The 18,943-nt window shown below is 32.0% G+C and overlaps 3 protein-coding genes across 23 annotated transcripts in view; 1 reads left to right on the forward strand and 2 right to left on the reverse strand.

The window, feature by feature from the left end:
• Window positions 1–5,031, forward strand: part of LOC146917872 (uncharacterized) — a 34,783-nt gene extending 29,752 nt beyond the window's left edge. For 4 of the 20 annotated variants that reach the window (XM_085716638.1, XM_085716645.1, XM_085716643.1 and 1 more), the window contains one exon: window positions 2,347–4,687. The gene's annotated coding sequence lies outside the window, so the exon portion shown is untranslated. Of the gene's footprint in view, window positions 1–2,346; window positions 4,688–4,722 lie in introns of those variants that run through there. The other 16 variants (XR_015013533.1, XR_015013528.1, XR_015013532.1 and 13 more) reach the window with 16 other exon arrangements.
• Window positions 5,032–7,354: 2,323 nt separating this feature from the next.
• Window positions 7,355–10,445, reverse strand: LOC146917874 (mitochondrial metalloendopeptidase OMA1-like). 2 transcript variants are annotated; one of them, XM_085716649.1, is made up of 4 exons: window positions 9,745–10,445; window positions 9,587–9,657; window positions 8,529–8,812; window positions 7,355–7,598 (listed from the first exon to the last, which is right to left on the reverse strand). In XM_085716649.1, the coding sequence occupies exons 1-3, from the start codon at window positions 10,372–10,374 to the stop codon at window positions 8,575–8,577; spliced, it is 939 nt and encodes a 312-aa protein (XP_085572775.1). In that variant the 5' UTR covers window positions 10,375–10,445; the 3' UTR covers window positions 7,355–7,598; window positions 8,529–8,574. The 2 variants fall into 2 exon arrangements, 1 of the variants encoding a protein (XP_085572775.1); XR_015013537.1 differs by lacking the exons at window positions 7,355–7,598; window positions 9,587–9,657; window positions 9,745–10,445 and adding an exon at window positions 9,025–9,152 and having other exon boundaries at window positions 8,675–8,812.
• Window positions 10,446–14,074: 3,629 nt separating this feature from the next.
• On the reverse strand, window positions 14,075–16,903 carry LOC146917875 (mitochondrial metalloendopeptidase OMA1-like). The gene is made up of 3 exons (XM_085717316.1): window positions 16,030–16,903; window positions 15,606–15,733; window positions 14,075–14,533 (listed from the first exon to the last, which is right to left on the reverse strand). Exons 1-3 carry the CDS (start codon window positions 16,804–16,806, stop codon window positions 14,203–14,205), a joined length of 1,236 nt encoding a protein of 411 aa, XP_085573442.1. The 5' UTR covers window positions 16,807–16,903; the 3' UTR covers window positions 14,075–14,202.
• Between the last annotated feature and the right edge of the window lie 2,040 nt (window positions 16,904–18,943).

Raw genomic sequence — 18,943 nt, forward strand, 5'->3', positions numbered from 1 at the left:
TACTGCGTCTTCTGTTAAGGTTTCATTCAATCCTAAATTTCTTACTTTTCTTGTATTCACATACGAAGTAACGTTCAATAATATTAAAGTACTCTGTCTTACCCATAACAATTTATATCCCTTCCTGAAAAAATTTCAACTTTATAAATCACACGCCACCTTGTGGCGTTGAATACTTCCCTAACAAAATTCATTGTAAACTTTACATCCTGCCTTTCCTTCTTCGTACGCTTCATTCCTCCAAGGTCCTATTCAGCTCTCAGACATTAATTCTAACTGTCATATACTAGTCTGAGTTGATCAGGCTCAGCCAGACATGACATTTGGAATAAACGTCCGGAACCCAATGGTCCCCACTGCATTTTATTGAATTCTAATGACCCAAGGCATGATCTGAATCGACCTGCTCTGATACCATATTGAAACACCCCTACAAGCAAATTTCCTAGGATATCTAGCATGAGTGTTAAACTCGGCATCGGGTACATTAAAATTACAATAAATAAAAACTCTCTGAATAAAACACAGAATTTCTCACCTGTTAACTCAGAAATAGTACCACTGACGTGTACTTTATGTTATTCAGCTACTTCTGCTTCTTCATCAAAAACCATCCCGTCGTATAATAATTCGTATATCTGAAATAAATAAAGGGAATGGGGTGAGACAAGATGTCTCAGTGAATTCCACCTATCTTAGACTGACGTGCGAATTTATCTATTGTTATATTGTATTTATATTTAAGCATAAAGAGTGTACTGAGTTATGAAAATAGCACCAAATTTTGACAAATGACATCATGGAGCGAAATTAAAAAAACTTATTTTGTTAGTATGAGGTTGCAGAAATTTTGGAATCTGCATGATGTGTGCTTTTTTAGATGTTTTCCTAAGGAAAGGTGAAGAGAAGTAATGAAAGGCTAATAGTGATCTGTAAAGTTTAGGGAGGACTGGTTTTCCACCTCGAATTCCTTATGAGATGCATGTATTTTGAAATTAACATTATACATTGCCGAAGAGATTGTTATTTATTTTTACATAATTTTCTAGTATGTGAGTACCTAGGGAGGACTGCTTTCCCCCCTCCAATACCTTGTGAGATGCTAGTAATGAACTATGATAGATAGTCACTAGGTATGAGTGGATATGCATTCTTTGATAGATTGGGCATAGAAAAGGTTCAACATTATCTGATTATCATGTCTATTGAATACCTCAATTACCACAGTTGTGCAAAGTCATTTTGATTTGCGAAATGTAAGGTTGAACATGGTGCTGAATCCAAGTCCGAGCTTTAGAAAGGTCTGTCATATTCTGCAGATACTCATTTCCTGAATATGGTTCTGGTCTTTATCTTTGATGAAACATTTGTGTATCTAGCATCTTCTCTTGATATACCATAAATATGATGAATGGTTTAGGATGGCAGCACCTGCACACTTTTTTAACAAAGACAACATATCATATTCATGAGTATGGTTCATGATTCACCTTTTAAAAATACATGTATTATCATTTTTTGAAATATCCATTTTAGTTGATGGCCTCAGCTGCACACTTAGACTTCTAGGCCAGCAACAACTGTGATTTGATAAGTTATTAAATCTTGCTTAGGCTTGCTTTTTGTTTCGCTTGAATCCTGGTATTATTGATTAAGCATTTTGCATAGAAAAGTGAAGGAATCAAGAAACCAGTATGGTTATTCACATTTCCAGAGGGTGTGTTGATCAAGTGGCACCTATTCGAGATAATTTACCATTTTTCAGTGACTGTTCGCTGTTTCTTTCCTTCACTGCCCTGCCCAAAACTAAAATCCTATTATTTGGATACTTTTAACAATTTGGGGGCCTTTGTAGGAACCCGTGTCACCTCTGGCTCAGTTATATCTCCAACGGTTCCTATATATTTTTCATACACCAATTGTTTTCTACTGAAATATGTTTAGGCTATGAAAAAACAATGTTACTAATCTTCGATTATCCAAGAGCAGCAAAGGAGTAGGTTGAGTAGAAATCTGAAACATTAAATTTGTCTCAATATTCATAGTTTCTGCACTATGTATTTGCTTGATAAACTTGAACCTGTTTGCTTTGTAATTGCTGCCCTCCTGTAATTGCTGCACTATGTATCTGATTAAATTTGTCTCAATATTCATAGACATATTGTTGCATATCTTGCATTAATTATGCTTAAAATTTCAGAGCTTATTGTTTGTTGTTAGTCTAGTAACAGTTTTATATGGTGACTACCCTACATCTCATTTGGGTATCCATTCTTAAGAATGGACTTGGACATTATTATAAGTATACTAGCGAGTATATCTTTACTTTTCCACCTGTTGTTGCAGATAGAGTCATTTCATATAGCTCAATGATGCCATATGTCCTTTACTTGTCCTCCTGGAACCTTCCTAACTGACCATTTGATGGGCAGTGATAGTGGCAGTCCCAGCCACAATTCTTTAGATAAGGATGTCAGTAAGGTGATCCTGTTTGGTTTAGAAACTTCATTTTCAGAGGGCATGAAAGTTTTAACTGTTAACCATAATTGTTAAATTCTATAACTATAATTAATAATATTTTTCTTATTAAAAAAAGTTTTGCTTCACTAGTTTCTGGTTTATGTAGACTAAAAAGCCATTTCTTGGAGCAAAATTCTGCATGATAAGGATTCTGAAACTGAGGCTGATTTGCGCTGTTAAAACTTGGTGTGCACTTTCTGAGTTTCTATAATTTTTGACATGTTTCATCAATAATTTCTAAATTTTGAATTTGAAAGCTATCCTCCGTTATAGTACTCAATTTATGCAGCTTGTGCACAAATATAAGCCAAAAAATGGCTAAAAGAGTGGTTTTAGGGGGAAACTTTGGGTTCTGATAAGATTTTTACATCAAGTGGGATTCTCCTCTATTTTAATTTTTAATTAGAACCAAGGAATTATTTGAAACATGAGTTCAAGTGGTTTAGCTCAGTTTGGGCTCTTAATAGCTAAATTAGTAACATAAAAGATTAAATGAAGCCTAAATGTAAATAACTATAAATTCTTTAATCGTATGTTTAGAATCTATACTTCCATATATCTAGTAAGATGTCGAACCTATATTGATCATATTTTTACTTGTGAACTCAATTAGAATTTCAATCACATGTAATGCATTCTTTGTACTTAAAATTGATGAACTTATGGCTTAATGTTAATGTCCAGTTGAGTGAAATTGAACCAAGCATGTTTAAGCTTGGATAGATGTGGCAGTCCAATCAGTACAATAGTTTAATGAAAGATGTACTTGATCTATGACTTCATATTATACGTTTTAATCTAGAAATTGTAGTTAATTTGTTGCCATTATTGCATAATTTTCTTTTTTATTTTCTCAAACATAGGGGGGGTTTATAATTTCTTCAAAAGGCTGCTTGACTGTTACTTGAATGTTTGTCTATATTTCTTGTCATAGGATAAAGACTTAACCTTTCCAAAGAGAGAAATGGTTGCACTGCACGGTTAACTTGGCAACCGTGAACGTCGAAAGAGTAGTAGAACTTTGATCCTAATATATAAACGAAGGCAATTCGAGTTGTTCTTGGCTTCGTACTCGATAAATTCAGCAATGAAGTTTGCGATTTCTTTCCCTACTTTTTTTTTTGTCATGGGACCTGTTGACATGTCGTGCACTTGAATCTAGAACGGCACAAATTGAAGGGCCATCTGATTTGGCAAGCCATTTTATGGAAGTACATCAAGGACCAAGATATGATTATTGAAATACCACAGATTTTTCTTGAGGATTCTATGTAGGTCGAGGTGATGAAAGAATTGAACTTATAAAGGTGTGGTTCGACCTCTTGAATTTGAACACTTTTGACAGGATTCCAAAAGGATTCAATCTTTTCCATTATCATGCAGTATCTAATTGGACGGTTATTGAGGAAGCGGCCAACAAGGCGGAGGTGAGGGTCTGTGATTTGTGTGAGGATTTCATCTGGTTGGAATTCAAGTTCGTCCTTTTCATGCTCAAAGAGAGGTGATGAAGAGATGTCGTGACATGAAGGAGGAGAATGACAGGGTTACTTCTCAGAGGGAGATAGTGATATGGTTACTTCTCACAAGGAGATAATGATATTGTTACTAGGTAAGTCTGAATTATGTGTGTATCGAGTTCCACCATCAAAAATATATCGACCTGATTTCGTACTTGTGCTCACTACGGTGCTCGTGATCATACCATTCTGCATTTTGTTTGAGATTGTACTTTTTCCAAAAACTTCAAGCACCACATCGGTTCCAGAGACCCAGATTTTTACACTCCCATGAACATTCATGACTGAATTAAATCAGGTTATATTGGTTCCCATGAAAACCGCTTCTCGGCAGGGGTGTAGTGAGCTTGGAGGCAACACAGCTATATATGTTTGAATAATGAAATTCGGATCTTGCATAATGTTTTTGTCAACATTCGAAGCACAGTTGACACTTTCACTTCTTGTTTTCCTACTCACTCTAATATTTTTTTTGATAGATTTATTCAGGGGAGTTTTCATAAACAACACAAGCTTCTGTTTAATAATTTTTTTTTGGTTTCCTTCAAAAATCTTCAGATATTTTGCTTGCTGAATTATACGTTATTCACAGGCCTTCTTTTGGCCAAAGACACGTCTATTGATGAGTCTATTGATGAGTTGGTTTGCTATTCTGATTCTTTGTATTGCATTAATCTTATTGAAGGTCAGAAAATGAGGTATCATCTCTATGCATCATTGATTCAAGAAATAAAGGACTTGCTTTTCAATAATAATGTTTCGGTTTCTCATACTCTTCAAGAGGGGAACCATTGTTCGGATTTTATGGCTAAGTTGAGAATGATACGACATGCACTTTCTTCCTTAGAAAGTTGTTCTTATCTTTTCTTTTTCTTCAAGTTGTTTTCTCTTTATTTTGTTGTTTTAACCTTGTAACAATAAATAAAAATGGGTTATTTGTACCATAGCATTTGCCCAATTTTATTATTATTTTCTTAAAAAAGTTAAAATAAAAGAGGGGCTACATATCATAGGTTACAATATTGGTAAGATGATGTAGAGACCCTAACAACAAATTTACATGTCTATTATGATCCTAGTCAACACATGTGCTATATTATTTTTGTTGTTGTGAACGATACACTTAATATAAATCTAACACTAGCATCAAAATTTTCCCATGCAATTTTATCACATTGTAATGCTAAATTTGGTAAGTAAAGAAGAGAAAAATTGTTCTCTTGAGTTGCTTAAATTAAAATTGCCGCATCCAATTAAACTATCAACCTTGTGCAACATATCAATCCACAAAGTCTATTTCATTAACATATCAATCCAATTCATTTTAGTCTTTTCAAAAAAAAAAAAAAATCCAATTCAATTGTTGTGAATACATATATTTCGCTATTTTGGTTAGTAAAACAGGAAGGCTAATATTGGCAGCATGTGAAAGTAAATTACATTCACAAGTTAAAGTAAACCTGATAATGCTAACTATAGATTGTAGAACTATAAGTAGGTCTTATTTATTGTGGGATTTAGTATGGGAAAGGAAAGTTGTTTCCCATGATGGGAAAGTTTAATAACAACCATTGATTTAATATTTTTTTATGTGGATGGCTCAGATCTATTACCTGGTAATGGTTTGAAACTTTTTGTTGGCTATTGTGTAACAAAGAAGCTGACCCCACCAAACTATTAAAAAATAATTATGCATTTGTTTTATTTTATTTTAATAGAGACATGTAAACCCCAACCAAACTTTGCTTCTTCTTCTTCGTCCAGCAACATGTTAGTGTCTCTAAAAAATTTAACCATGTTAGTGTCTTATTTTAAAATTTAACCATGTTAGTGTCTCTAAAAAATTCTTCCCTCAGATCCTTTGTTCTCTTTGTCGCCACCCGAAAAGGTTTTTGAATTAAAGCATTGTTCTTAACATAACCATTATTTACATAAATTACTGCATTATTTTTTCCAGAAATTTTCTGGTTCTTTCATTTCTAGCCAAAAATTGTAACTCTTTCACTATTACTGGATGAAGAGAACATGGAAGGGTTGCTATTTTGTACACATGGAGATAATGCAAGGAAACCAATTATATGAAAATAGTTCCTTCAATAGTAGAATGGATTTAAAAATTCAATTGAAATGTTTAAAGAAATTTCCATAATCAGAATAAGGAAAAAATTCAGATTCTGGAACTGCTGTGTTCGTTCATCTGTCACATGAATCTGATTGCAAATGTTGAGAAATCAATAAATAATAAATCAGATTGTCAACAATAAGAAAGATGCAGAGAAGAAGAACGCATTTTGTAAACATTGACCAATGGGAAGCGATTTATTTGGCATTTTAATTAATTATTTTTTATCATCACAACAAGTCATGACTGCCAGCTGCAGGTAAAAAGCAAAGTTTCCCATGGTGGGAAAAAACTTTGCTTTCCCAGGTTAAATCCCACCCTTATTTATCTCAAAACATAGAGGAAGATTCTAAGGTTTTCATTCATTAAGAAAAACCCTTTTTAAAAAACCATTTCACATTTCTGATGTTGCATGGATACGAGGATGGTATGAATGAATTAATCATATTAAAGAACTTGATAGGTGCGTTCATATCAAGATGATAAATGTCATTGTGTTTGACTGCAAAATAAATGGAATTATACATATAGACTGCAAAATAGAAGCTTAGCACATTGCATAGTGGTCATCATTCTTTTTGGTTGTAAACCGAGTATCCAATTGTGGAGACTATTCCCTCGAGCCTTGTATGACTTAAATGTATGACAAGTTCTTCATAAGTTTGAAGGTTGCTTGCTCGTCCAAGATCGAGTTTGAATCAAAAACTTTAGTTAAGTTTGAAGAGACTCATGCCATCATCTAAGTGATCTTAGTTTAGCTGTCGTCAACTTTATGGAACTTCATATTCTCCATTGCAACACTTTCCAAACAATTGTTGACCCTATTGCTTTGTACTGCTCCTTCATTAGTAAACAACAATACTAAGGTTTAAAGCGCATATTGAGGAATGAAAATTAAATTTTTGTTTTGAATGAATCATGTTTAAATTTTTTTAAACATTATTTGTTGAAAGTATGATTAATATATTTGTCGAAAATATCATTCTGTAAATAAAAAACAAATAAAGTCTATACATATTGGGATAACCTAACCTTGTATATGAAAATGATAGCGTAGTCAAGTGACTTAATGGCTTGGTATCATACTAAATTGTTTCTATTATGGCCTTCATGAAAGGGTTGCCATGACATGATTGCTATGTCTCATTGTACAACCGGAATAAAAGAAATAATTGTTCAAATAACACAAATATCGTTCAACATAATTAGTTAATGTAGATGTTTAGCATTCACACAATATACTTTGTCCAAACAAAGTACACAATGTCAAAGGACATAATCTTTAGTACAAAGTTCATCAAAATGAAAAAATGCAGAGAGGGGAAAAAAATGCAGGAAAAGCAAATATAATTAAACTATCTGCAAGTTAAAGAAGCAAAGTCGTCGGCCAAAACCAGTGATAGTAGCATGAGACTCGACAACTTTGGCAGCAGGGGAGGCTTCAACAAAGAAAAGAAAAAATAATAATTAGTATCTATTGAATATCTATGAAAATGAAAAACAACTTAAGTCTCAACAAAGATCTAAAAGGAATTAGAAGACAAAACAAAGAAAAAAAAATGTTAGAATCAACAAACTAGAAGGTAAGTAAGAGGTAAGCAAATGTTCAAACACAAAAGAACTACCTCATGCAAATTATTTCTTTATTTGATGACTTCTACACATCTAAACAATATATATAGTTTCACAAAGGAGTTCCGTAGAAAGTGTATATGGTCAAAGTCTAACCAATTAGAGCTACTTACAAAAGTTATATCTCTTATTATATATAAGAAAGATGTGTGATGATGAAAGAGTTTAATCACTTGTTTCCCAAATAATAAACATTTCTTCAATAAATTAGAGAGCAAGCCCTTACTACTACAAAAGCTAAAAATACACATCGTATAGTTAGTTAGTTACTACATATCAGGAATAATTCATTTGAATGCATGTTTTTGCACATGAAATGCCTAAACTTGAAGAAAGGAATCAACAAATTCCCATTTTATGCTGCTAGCTCATGCATCATGCACATTTCAGAATGCAGAAAATACATCTCTGATGTTTGTTTTTGCACCTAGGTACGCGCTCGAGTGTTTCTTTTGTTTTTCTCCTCAATGAGACTCTTTAGGATTCTTGTCAAAATGATTGGATTGCAAATATTTAGTAACCCCATCTCCAATCAAAAAATCAAAGATTCTAAAATACCACACTTTTGTGTCACTAACTTGCTCTCTTTGTATCACAGTCGAATCAAACTCAGATTCGTTGGAACCCCTTGAATCACATCATGCTCCACCGCATGACAACCGTGTGTTATTGGAATCATACATGACAGTATTTCATTTCAGTTTAACATAACTTGTTAGATATATAATGTTTGTTACCTTATAGTTTGTGGAGGTGATAAATGTGTTGTCCTAAAGAATGAAATCATTCAATCCCAAGCCTTGCTCTTGCATCATTATACAAAGTAAGAGCTTCTTCCATTATCTTAGGCCGAAGCAACGCTTTGATTCTTTCTCTTTCTGTTGGGTAGGCAGAGACGGAACCTACAGGTATAGAATCCTGTAACTCACCCATGCCCTCATACGCCTTAGGTGCCAGACGAGGATCATAGCCTGCTGATGCCATTAGTAGAAGCCCAATGTAATCAGCTTCAAATTCAAACCTGCAAATTGTGAATACATTGGATTGAGAACAAGCATGAGTATATATTTAATGACGAAGACAACAATGACTGACAGGAAGGAGCATTGGACCAGAAGAGATGCATCAAATGAACCAAAAGAGCCATGTCAAATGTTAGATAGTTATAATTGAATCTTAAAAAATAAATATTGATCCATTAAATGTAAAAATACAAGGTCACATATCATGAACCTGTAAGGAAGAACTGGTGTAAACAAACGTAAAAATACATGAAGTCGCTGCCTTTTTCTGTCGCTACCGCCATTTTTCTGTCACAACCACCACCGTCTGCCTTGCATGTAGGTGCATTTAGAGACATAGCTGGCTAGTTTTCTGGAAAAAAAGTCGCTCTGCCTTGCCGGTCTTCCTAAAACTGTTCTGCAAGGCGTTGTCTTTCTACAATAGAGTCACGGTTCTATTGTCTGAATAACGACAAATGTGAAAATTCAGCTCGTGCACAAGTTTCCTCCTATTTATACATGATGTCTCTAACTAGAGGACTCTCTATCATCGCTCTCATATCTCTAACGAACACACTCTTTACCATCCCCAGTTTATATTTAACTCACTACCTTATTTTGTATTATAGTATTTCATGTACACTATACATCTTTGAACTTTATTTTGTTACTAAGGTGTAATTCTAAAAAATCCGTATCAATGAAATGAATCAATCTACTACAAGTACAACTAAAGAACAACACACACATGAAACCAATGGGATTAGAAAAGAGAGATAAGGAAATAATCATACCTTCGTTTCCTAGAGATATTTTGGGGGTCTTCAAACCCTTCAGCACCGTGCCGAGCCACAATATGTGCAACCTAATTAACAAGAAAACCAATATTTTTTTTTTTCAAATCATAGAACTAAATAGAGATCTCTGCAAAAATGTCAAAATCACGAAATACCTCGTGTGCTAAAATCATTGCTAACTTTGCATCACATGCATTTTGCTCGATCAAACCGGTGGATACAGTAAACTTCCCACCAGGAAAACTTTCAGCATAAACTTTACTAGGATGATTTATAATGTAAACCTCCCAATTTAATCCATCCAAATGCGACAAAGAAGGAGGTGACCTTCGAATTAAACGCAGCCAAAGACGATGTAAAATCGTATAATCAGAGGCAGACCTCATTTTGTTCATCTCTCTATGCAATGCATTGATAATATTATTGAAAACTTTTGTAACCCTAACACTATGTGGATGTGTTGGATCATCCAAATTATTCCTTCCTGAAAATATTTGTTTGAATTCTTGAAACGCCTTCAAACCTATATCCCTCTCTAAATCTATCGACATTGCAATAAAGCGAGTTCGTTTCGTGTAAGGAACAGTTTCATAACTTTCAAATTCCAATCTTCCCCAGAATGTTCCTTTTGGCTTTACTTCAGGTTGAACACAGTAAAATCTCCTAATCATGTTGAGTCCAGTAGTTCCAGTAATAAATTTGTTTTTGATTTCAACATTATTATTTACTGTGGCTCCTAATCTGTGAGAAATTGAAGAGAGCGCATAAAGAGGTAGCTTTCTCATCTTCAAGAAAATGAAGAAGCTAGGTTAAGGGTAGAAAATGAAATGGACAGTGAGTGAGTGAGTCAGATGAAAATTGATCCCCTAATGTTATTCATAGCTAGTGGTTGGGGCTCAAATATTTATATGGGGTTGGAACTTCGGCGGCCACGGCATATGATTGTCCTTGCAGCTAACAATTAAAATCACTCAACTTTAATCTCTCATTCAAATTTTTTTGACTTAAAAATTGTGGTATATTGTACTCCCTCCGTTTCAAAATGAGTGTCGCTTTAGCAAAAAAAAATTGTTTCAAAATGAATGTCGCTTTCGATTTTCAATGCAATAATAACTTTTTCTTTTCAGTTGTACCCTTCAATTAATATTATGTTACACTACTTCCAATGTATTATTTTTTTTTAATGAAAAACAAACCAATAGTTGATTAGGATAATTTGGTAAAATTGCTATGACATTTGACTACTTTATTCCATTCCTTAATCTGTGTGCAATTGGCTAAAGCGACACTCATTTTGAAACGGAGGGAGTATTTAAACTAAATAATTTTTTTTTAATTTCATGTGTGTTGATCAAGTGTTGTTTAGCATATTTACACTAAAAAAAAAATATCATAACATATGACACTTAACATATTTACACTAAAAAAAAAAAATCATAACATATGACACATAACTATTTTTAAGACCAACAGTATGTTGAATGGACTAAAAGTGTGATTAAGTCAATTAAAAAAGAAGGCTTCTTGCTATTTTAGTCAAAAAGTCACACTGCTTTTATTCTTGATTCTTTGCATTTCCTCTTTCTTGTTTATGTAGTACAGCATTACATGTGAGTTTCTACATGTAAAGGGAAGCAACTGCATTATACTTTTCTTAATTTAAAAATGTGCTTTGGATTATTAACTTTAAAAGGAATCAATAAGATGCAACACAATAAAAGAGAAGAAAGTCAAACGAAAATCAATAAGGTGCATGGAGTTGGATGAAAACATATCATGGACAGAGCAATAAGACACGATAGAGGTAAAAGAAATTGACATAACAATGAGATGCATCACTACCCTCAATGTGTTTGTTTAAAATAAAAATAAAAATCTATGTTTTAAGTTACTCTTTTGCATGTAGTGTCTAATAGAAGAAATCATATTTGGTTTGAAATGTAACCAACTGTGTATGTGTAAGCATCAATATTTTGGTTTTGAAATGTAACCAAGTGAGTTGCAAATAAAGAAATATGTGTTTGGACACATTCATGTAAAAATGATAGAGTTGAATCATAAATTTGTGTGTTAGAATCAATTCTAAAATAAAAAACTACAAATAGTAGCTTCACATAGAATTGTTTTTAATCCCCAAAATTAATTTCTAAAAAAAACATCAAACATAATTTTATCGAGTTATAAGAGCATATCCAATGGGAGATCCTTAATTAACAAGGACCACTCCCTGTTAAGGACCCCCATTGGAGGAAGAAAAAATGAGTGTCCATTAAGGAACGGGTAAATATATAAGGACCTCCTCTCTGTCCTAGGCAACTAACGGGTCTCACGTTTAAAAGAAGTAATAAAATATGTATTATGTGGTACCACTTACAAAAGAAGTACTTCCTCCGGTCCTATATATAGGAAACATTTGACTTTTTTGGTTCATTGTATGAATGATGTATTTGGTTTATATTCTAGACAAGATACATCAATTATTCAATGAATCTAAAAAGTCAAATTTTTCTTATAAATAGGATCGGGGGAGTATAATAGTTTGATTGAGAGTGTTCTTTCATATTTTAATAAATAATAGTTGTTTTGATTTCAAAAAAATAATTAATAGTTGTTTTAAATATTATTTTATCTATTTGTTATCATTTTAAATAAAATGTAATTCACGCAAATTATTATTATTTTTTAACAAAGGAATGTAAAATTTGTAATGTTAATTTTTCCATTTTCAAATTATTAGAAAATGTGGCAGAAATTTAAGTTCATACGAATAAATAAATATTTTATAGTTTAATTTTTTTAAGGATTATAATTAAATATTATGAGGTAATTTATAATTTAATAAATAAATTATTTTTGTTTAATAATGTAAAGTTAGTGGAGCCTATTTAAGTAGTTTTCATTGGAGTCCTTATTAGTGTACTCCCATTGAAGCCATTGAGTCCTTTTTTTTTAACAAACTAAAATGATATTAACTATTAACAACTGTGATTTACCTCGTACAAGGCGTGCAAAAGGCAAACCACCTAAGAGAATTTACAAGAACAAGGTGCAAAACAAAGAGAAGCACCACCAAAACAACAAAACAGAGAAATAAAATTATAAGTGGATGCCCATACAAAGAAAGGGGTGATTCCACCAGTCATAGTAACTGTAGCTAAATAATCCTTGTTATTGACAATTTATATGTATATTGACATTTAACGTTGATTAGATTAACAATTATTGATACATTTGATATATTTTTTAAGTCATTCTTGAAGTGGAGAAATTATTAGAAATGTGGTTTCTATTTGTTTATAATTAAGATATTCCCGTGAGCTTAGCTCAATTGGTAGGGATATTGCATGTTATATGTAGGGGCCGGGGTTCGAACCCCGGACACCCCACTTCTCCACATTTAATTTTAATTGTGTGAGCTCTAGCCACTAGGCTACTTGACCAAAAAAAAAAAAAGATAAGATTCTTCGAAAACAAATTTTAGTTTTGCATATAGTAAAAAAATGCCTCTAGCCACTAGGCTACTTGACCAAAAAAAAAAAAAAAAGATAAGATTCTTCGAAAACAAATTTTAGTTTTGCATACAGTAAAAAAATAGTTTTACACAACACATATTTTGTTTAAATGATTTTATTTTCCTCGTAAGCCGTTTTTTTTATATTTGACTTTTTGTTAAAAAAATTATACTTTTTTTGATATTTATTGTTATTTTTATTCTAAAAAACTAGTGGAATTTTAATTAAACTTGTCTAGATTAAAATGTATAATCTTCAAAATAATATAATTTATTAGAGAACAAAAGTTAATTACCATCGAATGTTTTTCATAATCTATGAGCATATATATGCAAGTGTGCCTGTTGAATCGTCCATAATGGTTGGCCTTCACTAGATATAGAAGCTCCATCTCAAAGCCATGAAGAACGGATTTAATCATTACCTCTCATCCCGCCTTGGAGAGAAACTTGATACTCCATGAATTAATTTTATGTCAAACTTGTTTTGCTATTGTTAGTTACGAATTTCAATGCTAGTTCTGAATTTTCATTCAACATATTTAATTTATTTATATATTTTTTTGAGACAATATTTAATTTATTTATATATTTAGTCGATTTTATCAATGAAGAAATGACTAATATTTTTTTGTCTATAAGAAATGACCAAATATATTAATTGAAAGTAATATTACAATTCAAATTAATTTAGTTATGATTCAAAACCATTATAAAAAAAAAAACAAATAATCGTTTCATAATTCATGGTTCTAAAAAACATACAAAACACTGTTAAAAAATAATGTGTAATTTTTTTTTGGAATCAATGAAAATTCCAATAATTTGTTTTCTTTTTATCAAGAAATGCATCGCTAACACTTTACTTTCTCTCTATCACAATTACTTCACTTTGAATATCTCACATCTTTTTATTAGCAAGTTAAATTGAAAACATGTTTCAAAAAATTAAAATAGAAAACATTTTTGCAAAGTAAACGAAACCAAATCACAGGTGCATTAAATCCCGAATTTGTGCATTAAATTGAGAATTACATAAATTCTTCAAAGTATACTTTCACAAAACAATTATTGTAGTCCTAAAGAAAACTTCAACCCCACGTCAAGCTCTTACATTCTTATATATAGTAAGAGCTTCATCCATTACTTGAGCTTGAGCGAGCAATTCTGCTCTTTTTCTTACCTGAGCTTGAAACAACATTTCAGCTCTTTTTGTTTCCTCAGTTTGAGCACGCAGTGCAGCTCTATATCTTGCCTCGGCTTGAGCAATCCACTCAGCTATATACATAGCAGGTGGATGCCGAGTAGAGCGATAATGTGTAAGCATAGAATCACGTTCAACGACTTTCTCTAAGACCTTAGGAGCCACACGAGGATCATAGCCTGCTGATGCAACTAATAGAAGCCCAATGTAATCAGCTTCTTTTTCCATCCTGAATGTTGTCAATAAATTTTGTTATGTCACAAATTTTTAACCAACAAATTACCATCCTTCACCTTTCCACAATCAACATTGCATCCTAAAACGCCTAAAATTACACAATTTTCTATTTGAACCAAGAAATGTGTGAATAATTGCACTTCTATTCTCCAAGTATTACAATCGTACGATAATAGTACCAGGAATCAAATTGTATGAAATGGAAAGTAGCCAATTTTTACTCTTAAAGTTTCGATTAAAACTTTTTTTTGAAGAAGCTAAAATAGTTTCGGTTAAAACTTACTCAATCCTTAACTAGCCCAATTTTTAACACACCCCTCACGCCCAAGACCCAACATCTGGGACGTGACCTAAGCACCTTGATTGTTGGTGACCCAATAGATCTTGCATAAGTTATGACAATATTTTAATGTTTAGGCTAGACCTAACTCAACTCTACAAATAAGAGAATCCTACAACCAAGTGTTTTCCATTTCAACTAATTAAAATAGACGGACATGCTCTAACCCTTCTTCAAATTCCAGACCAAATAAACAAGCAACTTGCATACAATATACAACATAATGACATACAGGTATTAATTCAATGGGAAAAAAAACAGCATTGCCGGCAAAAAGAAGCAAAGCAGATCCAACAGAAATTTCCATAATCCTAGTTGTCCTCTAGGAGTATAATTTGGTTAAAAAAAAAAAACCAGTTTGGTTTAGAAACTACAGAAACGGTGCACCAAATCTCAATAAAAGTTGGTTTAGAACATTTAAGCATTCATATAAAAAAAATTACTTTGGTCTCTCATACACATAAATTATGTCAATATGTTATTACTATCTGTAATTCACTGTATTGGATAACAATTAAATGTTTTCTTTGAAACAAACGCCACCGTTGATTGCATGTCTATAAGCAAAGGAAAATATGGCTGAATGAAAATGCAACAAATAAACAAAGAAAAAAACCACAAATGTGCACTCCTATTCTAACAAACATTACCTATATATCAATGAATTAATAAACAACACAGAAATTCAATTGGTGATAAAGATAAACAATGGAGGAATCATTACCTTTCGGAGAAAGGTAGCTTAAAGAAAAGTGATGACAGTCTGTTATCATCACTACCAGTTCTCAATTCTATAAACCACAGATTTTTTGTAAACTGCTCAGCACTGTGTCTGGCTACAACATGTCCAACCTAATTACCAAGCAGTAAAGTGTTAGATTTTATGTCTCTTAAACATATTAAACTGCAAAAACAATGACCTTGTTTGTATAAATAGCTTAATTAAGCACTTTTAGCATAAGCTTTTGTTATATAAGTGCTTAAGTATAAGCTATTTCTATAACAAAAGAAAAAATAAAGTCAATTTGTTTTCATTTAAGCTGTTTCCATAATATCTCTCAAATAGTCTCAGAAGGGCTTAGCAAGTAGATAAATTCAAATAAGTTAATCCAAACAGACATAAAGAGTTAAACTAATGAAACAAATACCTCATGTCCGATAAAAGCTGCTATCTCTGCATCACTGCTAAAATGTTCAAGCAAACCGGTGAATACAACTATCTTCCCACCAGGTAAACAAAAGGCATCAACAAAAGGCTTATTCACCACCAAAATCTCCCAATTCAGTCCATCCAAATGCGATGTATAAGGTTGCGAACCTTGTTCCTTACTCTTCTGAACCCATTTGTGATCAAGATTCTCCTTATTCAATGTTTTCTTCATCGCATCGATAATATTGTTCGCTATCATCCCAACTCTCACACTTTGAGGGTGTGTTGCCGGCAACAACTCATTTTTAAAGTCTGCCTTCATCTTTTCATAAACGCAGTCTCCAAGCTTCTTCTCCATGGCATTTGAAACTAGAATGACATGTGTTCGGTTTGTGTAAGGAATAGTTTCCATATTTTGATAACACACAGTAATTAAAACACCTGAACCAACAACTCCAAATACAACACCGAAAACATTTTTAGGATCTTGAAACCAATCTTTTGCCCCTTTTGGCATAAAATGCCACACATTTTTAGGGTTCAAAGAGTAAAATCTCCTAAAACTCTTGTTAATTTCAAAACCACTTGTTCCTATTCTCTTAGAAAACCTATTATAGGTAGCACCTTTGGTAGCGAAATTAAAATAGCGAGATTGGGAAATTCTGGTGCTAGGCTGAAAAATAGAATTATGAGATGGAAGCCTTGAAGTTGAAGTTGAAGGCAATGCATGTAAAGCTTGAACAATAAGCTTTCCTGTACTTCTAAACCAAGCCATGAGTGAAAAATGGGAATGAAATTCTGAATTCTCTAACTTACTTCTCAGTTGCTTAGTCAAAACAATACTATTATATTAAGTCTACGTTGCCTATTATAACTAACTTGTTTCACAAGAAATAAAAAATTAATTAAAATATGTTAAACTAGTTTGGATATACTTGGATTACCATGTGTTACGCTAGTTTGTTTTGTTAGTTAGGTGGAACAGGTTTTATGGATGTGTTAAGATAAATTCACATGAATTTAAAGGAAAAATGACTAACTAAATAATTTTCTTTTTTCCTTCAAAAGAAAACAACTTCTTTCACCTCTTTTGGGCTGACTTTTTCTCTTTCTAAAAATGTCCCCTCAAGTTTGAATACAAATAACACATGTAACAAATAAATAAGAATAAATTTAAATATTAAAAAAAATGTAACAAACACGATATGAATATTTTTTTTCCTTTATCATTTAAAAAGTGTAACAAATTAGATGGGTATATTTATAATTACTTTTTCATTATCCCAAATTTAGATTTATATTTTTAGTTTTAATCAAAATCAAAATTTCATAAAAAAAACACTATTAATAATTTTCAAACGTTAGCACAATAAAAAGCCCGTCTTTTCACTAGTAGATATAAAGAAAACAACATCTTTCAGCTCTTTTGGGTTGACTTCTTCTCTTTCCAGAAATACCCTTAATTTTCAATACAAATAACACATGTGACGAAAAGATAAAAATAAATTAAAATATTAAAAAAATGTAAATAAGAATATTATATGTTTGTTTTTTTTTCTTTTATCATTTAAAAAGTGTAACAAACTAGATGAGTATATTTATACTTACTTTTTCATTATTCTAATTATACCCTTAAACAACTTTTTCTATAATAATAATTTTTGTTGGTGTCATTGAAAAAAAGAATTTAGATTGTATTTGTTATATATATCGTTGGTGTCATTAAAATAGATAATTATTGTTAGTTTGGTTTGTTATAACTTGAAAGCAACAAATATTTATATTTTTAGTTTTATTCAAAATCAAAATTTCATAAAAAAATTTGGTTCATAATTTTTAAACGTTAACGTAATAAAAAGAGCGGAAAGACATGCACGTGAGTGCCCGCCTTTTTGCTAGTAAAAATAATATTAATTGAGATTTTCACATGAAATTATAATTATAGTATATATAATTTTTACTATAATTAATACAAAAAACAAGTGCATGTTACAAATCATATACTAATTACTAAGGATTAATTAACTATTTTTAGTATTACATAAAATTATAATTATAGTATATATAATGTGTGGGCACAGGGCGGACTGGACACTTGAATTCACATATCTGCGTCTATACCCGTTCAAACTTGCGGATAATTACCATCCCTACCTCTAGTCCATTTGTAAGAAACAATGTAAACAGAAATTGATATATTTCCCTTCAAAAAAAAAATGATATATTTAGTTCATAACATAGATCAAATGAAAAGGATGGGAGTGAGTATTTTGGAAGAATAGATGGAGTAATAAATTTGAATGGATTCTTTTATATTAGCAATAAAATTCTAAAAACGTGACATTTTGGTGTGAGTGTGTGTATAACAGAAAAGAACACAACAGTAGGTTTTGCAGTGTCACCGTGACATAATGTCATACAAGTGCTGTCCTCGCTAGACCATTGAATCCACGGCACTTCTTAATCTGTTTCGCTAAACCACTGAATGTAAGAAACAAAAAAGTAGGTTTTGCAGTGTCGTGTCAAAGATTCACTAAAATGGCATTCTTAATCTGTTTCGTTGCAACTTTGAGGTTTGTTTTAAATCCAAGCCCTAAATTTTCAAATTCAAGATCATACTCTCAATTCCATGATGAAGCGGAACACAGTCTTGTTTCCTTATTCAATAGCTTGCTTCATCAAAATCCTTCCCCACCCATTTTTACATTTGGTAAAATTTTAGGTTCCCTTGTCAAAGAAAACCATTACACCACTGTTGTTTCCCTTCACCGACAAATGGAATTCAATGGAATTGCATCTAACCTAGTTACTTCCAACATATTGATCAATTGCTTTTCTCAATTAGGTCAAAACTCTTTTTCCTTTTCCGTGTTTGCCAACATTCTCAAAAAGGGTTACGAGCCGGATACCAT

Source organism: Medicago sativa, chromosome 6 (genome assembly GCF_051527215.1).
Source record: "Medicago sativa cultivar Bolivia chromosome 6, Bolivia_mono, whole genome shotgun sequence".
NCBI classification, from domain to species: domain Eukaryota; kingdom Viridiplantae; phylum Streptophyta; class Magnoliopsida; order Fabales; family Fabaceae; genus Medicago; species Medicago sativa.

Bases quoted from the DNA above. Each gene is read 5' to 3' on its own strand.
- LOC146917874 (XM_085716649.1), bottom strand. From the start codon at position 10,374: ATGAGAAAGCTACCTCTTTATGCGCTCTCTTCAATTTCTCACAGATTA. The intron at 9,658-9,744 runs GTATTTCGTGAT...CTTGTTAATTAG, and splicing joins CAATGATTTTAGCACACGAG to GTTGCACATATTGTGGCTCG. The intron at 8,813-9,586 runs GTATGATTATTT...CACAATTTGCAG, and splicing joins AATATCTCTAGGAAACGAAG to GTTTGAATTTGAAGCTGATT.
- LOC146917875 (XM_085717316.1), bottom strand. From the start codon at position 16,806: ATGGCTTGGTTTAGAAGTACAGGAAAGCTTATTGTTCAAGCTTTACAT. The intron at 15,734-16,029 runs GTATTTGTTTCA...CTTGGTAATTAG, and splicing joins CAGCTTTTATCGGACATGAG to GTTGGACATGTTGTAGCCAG. The intron at 14,534-15,605 runs GTAATGATTCCT...GACAACATTCAG, and splicing joins AAGCTACCTTTCTCCGAAAG to GATGGAAAAAGAAGCTGATT.